The 8892-nt window shown below is 45.8% G+C and overlaps 1 protein-coding gene across 5 annotated transcripts in view; it reads left to right on the forward strand.

Moving 5' to 3' along the window:
* Ltbp1 (latent transforming growth factor beta binding protein 1) overlaps positions 1 to 8892 on the forward strand; it is a 381029-nt gene that overhangs the window by 48122 nt on the left and 324015 nt on the right. For all 5 annotated transcript variants that reach the window (XM_021218313.1, XM_029531227.1, XM_029531226.1 and 2 more), the window contains exon 3: positions 2650 to 2941. In XM_021218313.1, the coding sequence (XP_021073972.1) occupies positions 2650 to 2941 (292 nt within the window). The remainder of the gene's footprint in view (positions 1 to 2649; positions 2942 to 8892) is intronic.

The following is an 8892-nucleotide window of genomic DNA, read 5'->3' on the forward strand; positions in this document are numbered from 1 at the left end:
TTGCCTTGCCTTGCCTTGCCTTGCCTTGCCTTGCCTTGCCTTGCCTTGCCTTTTCTTCTTTCTTTTCTTCTTTTTTCTTTTCTTTTTTATTCTTTAGCCTTTTTTTACAGTCCAGATTTTTATCCCCCTCCCGGCCCACCCTTCATCTGTTCCACATACCACACCTCTTTCCTCCACCCCTCCTGCCTCCAAGAGGATGTCCTCCCACAGCCCCCACTCCATCAGACCTCCCCACTCCCTGGGGCTCCAAGTCTTGAGGGTTAGGTACATCATCTCTGACTGAGTCCTGAGCCAGCAGTCCTCTGCTGTATATGTGTTGGGGGCCTCATATCAGCTGATGTATGCTGCCTGGTTGGTGGCCCAGGGTTTGAGAGATCCCAGGGGTCCAGGTTGGTTGAAACTGCTGGTCTTCCTAGAGTGTCACCCTCCTCCTCTGCTTCTTCCAGCTTTTCCCTTGTTCAACCACACAGGGTCACCAGCTTCTGTCTATTGGTTGGGTGTAAATATCTGCATCTGACTCTTTCCGCTGCTTGTTGGGGAAAGGACTTAGCCCATTGTGGGTGGTGCCATCCCTAGGCTAGTGGTTCTAGATTCTATAAGGAAACAGGCTGAGCAAACCAGTAAACAGCATCCCTCCATGGCCTCTTTATTAGCTCCTGCATCCAGGTTCTTGTCCTTGCTTGAGTTCCTTCAGTGACAATCAGTGATATGGACATGTAAACCAAGTCAACCCTTTTCTCCACAATTTGCTTTTGGTCATGGTGTTTCCTTGCCGTAATAGCAACCCTAACTAAGTTATAATGTCTTTCATCTCTTTTAGGATTGTTTAGTGGATTAAATTGATCCGGCACTGACTTGGGTAGCAAATTTGGTACTGCAGTCTCAGGGCGAAGGCTTAAGTCTAAAGCTGACTATCAACAAAGGGGCAGCAGTAAGATAATTCCAATGAATGCAGAAGTGTGTGGTACCTGTGACATGATACAATGCAGTTCAAGTCAGTGACCTCAAAGCCCCTGGAGACCCTCACCTGCGTTCGGAGCCACTAGCCCTGACCGCGGTCCAGCTAGCTTTATAATTCTGCCTGGCCACATGTCTGGTGTCTGGGGATGTAGAGATCAGACATCCTAGCAGACAGAGATGAAGAATTTGTTCCTTGTTGGGTGTTTCTCGTCATGAGGTTAGGTGTAGCATAGCGCCCACTAGATGTTTGAACAGATTGGTGGGCAGATAGACGGTGAACAACCTTGTTGGCATTGCTCTTCTATGTAAAAAAGAGTGAGCTGGACCAAATACTAAACAACTCTGAGATGCTCTGACAGCCTGTAAGTGTGTGGAAGAGTCTTTTTTTTTCCCACAGGGGTTGGGGACTCTTTTTGGTCAAGTCCTAGCAAAAGTATTTAAACATAAAAATTTAAAATTTAATTTAATTAATTTAAGGGTAAAGCATTTTCTGTGCAAGCATGAAGACCTTGAATTTGAATCTCCGGCTTCCACACAAAAAGGCAGATATGATCACAAAGTCCTGCAATGCCATTCCCATCTCTAGCGCAGAAGGGTGGAGTCAGGATTCCTTGGTGTTTGTGGGCACCGCCCTAGCAGAAACAACAACTTCTAGGTGCAGATGCTGGCCTCAAAAAACTAAGTTGAAAAGCAATTGAGAAAGCCTTCCCAATATAACTCTCTGTTCTCCATAGGCATGTGTGTTTTCACACAAACACACACACACACACACACACACACACACACCCATAAAATATACCCATCCATATGTTCATATTCCATATACCTATTGCTACACACACACACACACACACACACACACACACACACACTTTAAATTTAAGCCAAAAAGAGGGACAGGATATGTCTTAGGGTTTCCATTGCTATGAAGAGACACCATGACCATGGCAACTCTTAGAAGGAAAACATTTAATTGGGTCTGGCTTAAAGTTCAGAGGTTTAGTTCATTGTCATCATGTTGGGAAACATGGTGGCATGCAGGCAGGCATGAGGTTTCTGCATCTGGATCAGCAGGCAGCAGGAAGAGACACTGGGCCTGACTTAAAACATCTGAACCAGCCAAGCCCAATCCCCAGTGACACCCTTCCTCCAAAGAGGCCACACCTACCCCATCAGGCCAGACCGCCTAATAATGCCACTCCCTGGGGGCTTATTGCAGCCATTTTTTTTTTTTTTAACTCAGTCCACCACAGGATACCTTCTTAAGGTTATGTCTATATCTATATTTACTGTTTTAAGCCTGTGGTGTATTTTGGGAAGGCAATTATAATGTGGTGTTTAAGAATGATCCCTTTGGTTCCAGCTTACTTGGATTCAGACCCTAACTTCTATTTCCTAACAATTGTTTGATCTTTGTTAAGCCACTTAACCTCTGCATTTGTTTCTTTATCCATAAAAATGGGCATAATAAATATCTGCTAAAAACAGTTCCTACAAGTTGTTCGTACATATATATACACACATGTAAAATACCTGTCACATAGGCTGCTAACAGGTATCAACTGTCCCCACCACCGCCACCACTGTTTTCTTGCGGGTGGGCATCTAGCTGCATAGCTAACCCTTTGGAAGTTCTAGTAAATTCCACTCGCCTTCCTTCAAGACGGTGTCTTGTGTTGTCTTCTGCAGCCAGCTGTGTTCCGCCATGCCAGAACGGAGGGATGTGTCTACGGCCTCAGCTCTGTGTGTGCAAGCCAGGGACAAAGGGCAAAGCCTGCGAGATCACAACTGCCCAGGACACCGTGCCACCAGCCTTTGGAGGGCAGAATCCTGGGTCCTCGTGGGCCCCCCTTGAGCAAGCAGCAAAGCATACGTCAACCAAGAAGGGTGACACCTTGCCCAGGGTCAGCCCGGTGGCCCAGATGACCTTGACCCTCAAGCCAAAGCCATCAATGGGACTCTCCCAGCAGATACATCCTCAGTGAGTGTTTTCAACTTCCTTCTGGTCTATATGCACATTAGCTGCTCCTGAACACACTGCTTTAAGCCGCTCTCCGTAACACATTTACAGAGAATCTCTTGTACCACAGTATCCTTCTTCCATCTCCATAGCCTCCATGTCAGACTCACGCATCAAGAGTCTTAAAGGTACTTACTTGATGAGTGACTTTACCGTAAGCAACCGTAGTGCGGCTAGGATTATAAGGCATCAGGCTTGGGAGGGAACAGTAAACATAGCTGTCTGATTGTGGAGTTGTACATTTAAGAATTCTTATTTCCGGCTCCTCAGTTCGGAGTGCTGGCTGCTCTTCCAGAGAACTTATGGGAGTCAATTCCCTGCACCCTCGTGCTCGCTCACAGCTGTCTGCTAACTCCAGTTCCAGGGGATCTGAAGCCTTCAGAGGCATCCACATGTACCATAGGCATACATGCGTGCAAAATCCTCATCACCTCTGAAATAAAAGAATTTTTTAAAGAAAGAGTTTAAAAATAGTTCTCTTGGGGGATGGGGGTGATTTAGAGTCCTGAAACAATAATTAAAAAAAAGAGAGAGATGTGTATGCAGTTTTTAAGGATGGCGGGAGCCGTAGGGCTGTAGCTTTGCCTCGGAGCGTGAGGAGGTAGTCCTCAGTCTCAGCCACAAAATGCCTGCCTCTCAGCTGCCATGCAGGCCCGTTTTTTTGGTGAATGAAGTTGCTTTCTATTTATGGGGACTTTGTCCCCCCACCCCCCACCCCCGTTACTCTTAGGGAGCACTGAATACGATAGGAACTCAGGGATAAGAAAAAAATTGTCCCTGACCTCCCATGACTTTCGTGACAAGCAGCCCGAAGAGGGGCCCTTGTCTGTCTCCTCTTAATGAGCAACTACACATGGATAATAAGACCCTGAAGTTACTGCAGCGACCACTTGTCGTTTGCATTAGGAATGTCAAATACAGGAAGCCCCCAGCTTAAAAAGCGACTTGACCTGGGTTCATTTGTAAGTCACTTGCTTGGAATTTAGAAGGCATTTCCCAGTGGAGACAGCACTTCCATGTGGTGATTAGTGTTCACTGAGCCGCAGAGGTCATTTGATCTGTTAACAAGCCTGCCCACCTCCATTAATACTCCTCACTGGGATTGACCACCTACTGGGTCTACAGACCTGGTCTCTCTCTCTTCAAGCTTTCTCCTTTCTCTTCCCTCCCAAGTACTTCTCTTATTTTTCTCAGTTTTTTTTTTTTTCTTTCTTCTGTTTCTTCTTGTTCTGTCATGGGCTAGGTAGAAACCTGATGGTTTTGATAACACATTTTATATCTCTAAGTGACACCTAACAGCTCCTCAGAGCTTCCCCTGTGCCAGGCACTAGTCTGGAAATGTCAAACGAGTCACCACTTTATAAGTCACGATGAGTCCAGAATGTGGGTGCGAAATAATAGAAAGTAAGCCCATTTTACAGAGGAGAAAAGTTGGCTTTAGAGTGGGTGACCTGTTCACAGTCTGAGGAGTTGACGGTGTTTCTGTCATCGCGTCTCAGCGCTCATCCTTCAGGAAGGGCTTGGCAAACATTTCTGTGAAGGAGGAGACTGTATTGTCCACTCTGTAGGGCAGATGCTTTCTGTGCTTGGATGTGCCACTGCAGCCCCAAAGCATGGACGACAGGCGACATTAACTGCATCCCCAGATCCCTTCAGTTATGAATTGACATTTGAATCGCAGGTTACAAAATGCAATTTAGATTTTTTTTTTCTCACTCATGCTTATCAGTTGTGCGCGAGAGTGTTATGTGTGCATGTATAGTCACCTGTGTAGAACTGGTCAATGTCAGATGTCTTTCTCTACAACCGACTCCCCAGCTCCTCCCTAACCCCCCCCCCCCCAGACCAGGCTGGTCTTGAATTCACAGAGATCCACTTGACTTAGCCTCCCCAGTGCTGGGATTAAAGGTATATACCCAGCCATATATGAATGTATGTAGGTAGGTAGATAGGTATGTATGCATGTATGCATGCATGTATATTCTGACTCCCCCCTCCCCCCCCAGCTCTGGGATGATGAGTGTGCTGTGCCGTGTCTGGTTTTGATGTGGATACTGGGGATCGAACTTGGGTCCTCAGGTTTGCCCAGCGAGCACTTTACTAAATGAGCCATCTCCCAAACTTTTTTCTTTATTTTCTAAAAAAAAAAAAAAAAAAAGTTTATATCTTTAATCATTTTAGAATTCCATACAAGTATATGGTAAAATATGATCATATCCATCTCCCATTTTCCTCTGGACCGTTTCTCCCTTAAGATGTCTCCCTCCCAATTTGACCTCTTCCTCCTTCCTCTTCCTCCCCTGCTTTCTTTCTAAATAACTGTACTAAATTCAATTAGTGCTGCTCATCTGCACAGAGGCAGAGAGCCATCCGCTGGAGCCCAGGTGGCCCACCCCTGGTCTCCCACACAGAGAATGGTTCTCAGCTGCCAGTGGCTCCTCGGTAAGGGGTGGGGGGCCTTGAGATCTCCCCAGCCTATGCTGGAAAGTTTGCTGGTTGGTTTGTCCCTGTGCAGGCAAGCATGGTTGTGTGCACCAGCCCCATCAAGCCTGGAAGACACACACTGGTCCTTCCCATTCTCCAGCTCTTACAATATTTCCACCTGCTCTTCTGTGTCCCTTGAGCCTCAGTACCAAGTGGAGGAATTTAAAAAGATGTCCTGTTTACAGCTGAGCACTCCCGGTCACTGATTCTTGGCTCTCTGTCCAGTTATTAATCTTTGCATTGACTACTGAACACTGGAGAAAGAAGGTTCCCCGGTCCACTCTGAGAGCATCCCAGGTCTATACATGCTTAGAAGGCAATTTAACAGCCATTTCAAACACGTGACAGTCACTCGTAACTTGTAAAAAAACCAGGCCGTGGTCTGGATGAACTGACTCACCTTTCTCCTGAGGTCAATTGTGACTATTTTGGTGCTAGAATGTAGATGTCACTGTGTCCCTGGAATGACTTATGACATACTTAGACATCTCCCTGCTAGCTTTGGTCTGATCTTCAGAACAAAAAATAATACTGACTTGAATTCTGCTTTGGAGACCAAGAGTCAGATTACAGTGTGTTGTTAATGACTTTTGTCTAGCCTTATTACTCATGTAAACCGTGAAACAAGTTACAAGAAATGTAAGTCAACTTGACTGTCGCCTGCTACCATTTCACTCTGACCCTCAGACCACTAGGGGTTTGTTTGCAAAAAACATCTGCCAGATAATGTTAAAGGAGTAGCTTTTAAGTGCATCCTTCTTTAGAGTAGACATTGTAATTTAGAGGAGAAGAGATAGCTTCGATTCCACCTGGGATTTGGTTTCTGTGAAAGCAGAATCGTCAGGTAGGCAGCTCTGGAGTCCGCAGCTGCTGAATCCCAATCAGAACTGCCTCTTGATCGGGTGTGGACTTGTGAGGTGACATGGCTTGTGTATTCTAGAACTAAATATAAATGACCACGACCTGTGAACATAGATTTAGATTATTCCAAGTTTCGTGTTCAACCTGGAACCTCTTATTGACTTTTTATAGTAACAAAGTCAAGAAGGTTACATATTAAGACGTTTTAAAATGCTCTACTGCAGACATAAAATTGTATAAAACGCTGAAAAGAAACCCCTTTGTAGCCACTATCTGAAGTATTTATTAAGTCTTGATCATGGGTTCAAACAGTTTTCATTTAGTTCATCTGTATAGGGAGACTTTATCCTCGCAGCAAGGGTGGCACCTGAACAAACGTACTCTTTTTGGGAGCTCACAGTCTACAGAGGGCAGAGGACAGAGGACTAATGCACAGTGCTGTGCAATATCTGTTGGCTGTGGTTAGTGCAGATAGTGTCCAGGGAAGCTGGGAGGGTTTGAGGTGTGTGGGGGTGGTTATTAGACAAAGCCCTAGGGGTGATGGTTAAACAAAGGCCTGTGGGAGGAGAGGGCAAGAGCCTTGTAAATATTAATACAAAGGGTTGGGCAGAGGTTTTAAGGCTAGATTGTGCCTGGAGAGGTTGAAGAACAGCTTAGTTTGATAAAACCGTTTTGTTTAGATGACATGGACCCTGTGGGGACCCTGTGGGAGCAGGTGCATTAGTAGATTAGATTCGGCAGAGGGCTGTTGTACAGCTTGGTTTTACCTTTGGCTGAGTTGGTTTTAGGGAATTGGACATTGAATAGGATACCCACCATGCTCCTTAGAGACACTTGAAGGAAGAAGCAGTTGTTTCCAGCTGTTGGCATGTTGAGAAGGTGGAATCCTGGAGTGCTCTCTGGAGAAGACAGTCTGTGAACTTGGGAAGGCAGCGAACCTGGGCATGCAGAACTGAGGAGGGCGTGTCCAGAGAGGCAATGGTCCCAGGGCCTGGTGTATCAGTTATCTTTTGTAACTCAGCAGCCTGGGTAACAACCATATCTTGATGGACAGTGTGTGTGTCAGGAATTCTGTAGGCCTAAAGCTGTGAGCTCTGGCTACGCCTCTCCCGATGTGGCAGACAAGCGATGAGTAGGGGGTGGCCATCGCCTGAAGGCTTGCCTGATACTGAGGTGTCTACTGCCAGGGGGACTCAATGCCAAGGTTGCTGATAGGAAGCCTCCACTCCAACACAGGACCCCCACAGAGCTATCCAGCGCCCTCCAACATGGCTGCTGCTGACTTCTGAGTGACCCCAGACCAGGAGGGTAGAGGGAAAGCCAGAGTAACTTTGTAGTCAGTAGTGTTTAATGCCACAAACTCTCACTGCTTAGAAGTGGGTAGTTAAGTTCATATTTACAAGCAGTTGAAGGGAGCACTGCTGAAATTTAGGGAGCATTGCTGAACGAAGGGAGCACTTCTGAAGTTAGGGAGCACTGCTGAAAGGGAGGAAGGCGAGGGACTTGGGCATATATTTAAAAGTTGGAGCTAGTTGGTAGCTGGGAGGGGTGTAGAATTACTTGGGAAACAGGCCTGGGGCACGTCTGTGTGGTTTATCTTGAGTGCCTAATAGAGGTGAGATATGGGTAGTACCAATCTCTGGCCGGGATCCTGATCTGAATAAATGGAGAATGGGGCCTGAGAAGTAATGTGCAATTATTACTCTCTGGTCCTGATGGTAGATGTGTTGTGAACAACTGCTTCAAGCTCTGGGCCTTCTCACTTCCCTGCCATGATGAACTCACCAAAACAACTCCCTGGGGTTGAAGAATTTTAACACAGCAACAGCAAAAGAGGCCACAGTATGGATGTGATCTGATAAGAGTAATGGCAGTTCAGACATTCAAGGCTGGGGGTGGGGTGGGGGAAATACCAGGTTATTGAGTGACATTTCAATAAAACAGTGCCTGTCAAGCAGAGAAACAAACATATAAAAAACCCACAACAAAAGCAAAGGGAAGAGAAATTGTAGTTTATATAAAAAAAAAAATTAAGAAACTCATTAGTCATTCCCAACAATTGGATTACACTTTTGTCACCATTCAAACACACTGCAAATAAATAATCAATCAAAGATGCGTTATAGGGTCATTAGGAAAATGTTAGTGCTGAGGAGACGTCTAAAAGGATAGCTTTGTGTTCCAGGGGCTCTGATTACGGCTTTGGGGGGAGACCACAGCAAAGTGGCATCTGTGAAGGTGTATGGTGTCTGAAATCTGAACCACAAAATCCAGTGGGTGGAGGTGTGGTAGCTCAGGATCAGCTGCGAGGTGATAATTTCTAATGCTGGATGATGTATTTATTACATGAAGGCTTCTTGCAAAGGTCTCTTTACATTCTGGAGAAAAAATTTTTTGTAATAGATCAATTAATAAAACAAAACCCAAGAAAGTTTCAAGGAGGAGAATGCCTTAATTTTCCTTGCTGTCTGGACGGTTCATGTGCCTGGGTAGCTGCACTGTGTTAGAACCAGAGTGTGTGTGTGTGTGTGTGTGTGCGTGTGTGTGTGTGTGTGTGTGTGTGTGTG

Source organism: Mus pahari, chromosome 18 (assembly GCF_900095145.1).
Source record: "Mus pahari chromosome 18, PAHARI_EIJ_v1.1, whole genome shotgun sequence".
Taxonomy (NCBI): Eukaryota; Metazoa; Chordata; class Mammalia; order Rodentia; family Muridae; genus Mus; species Mus pahari.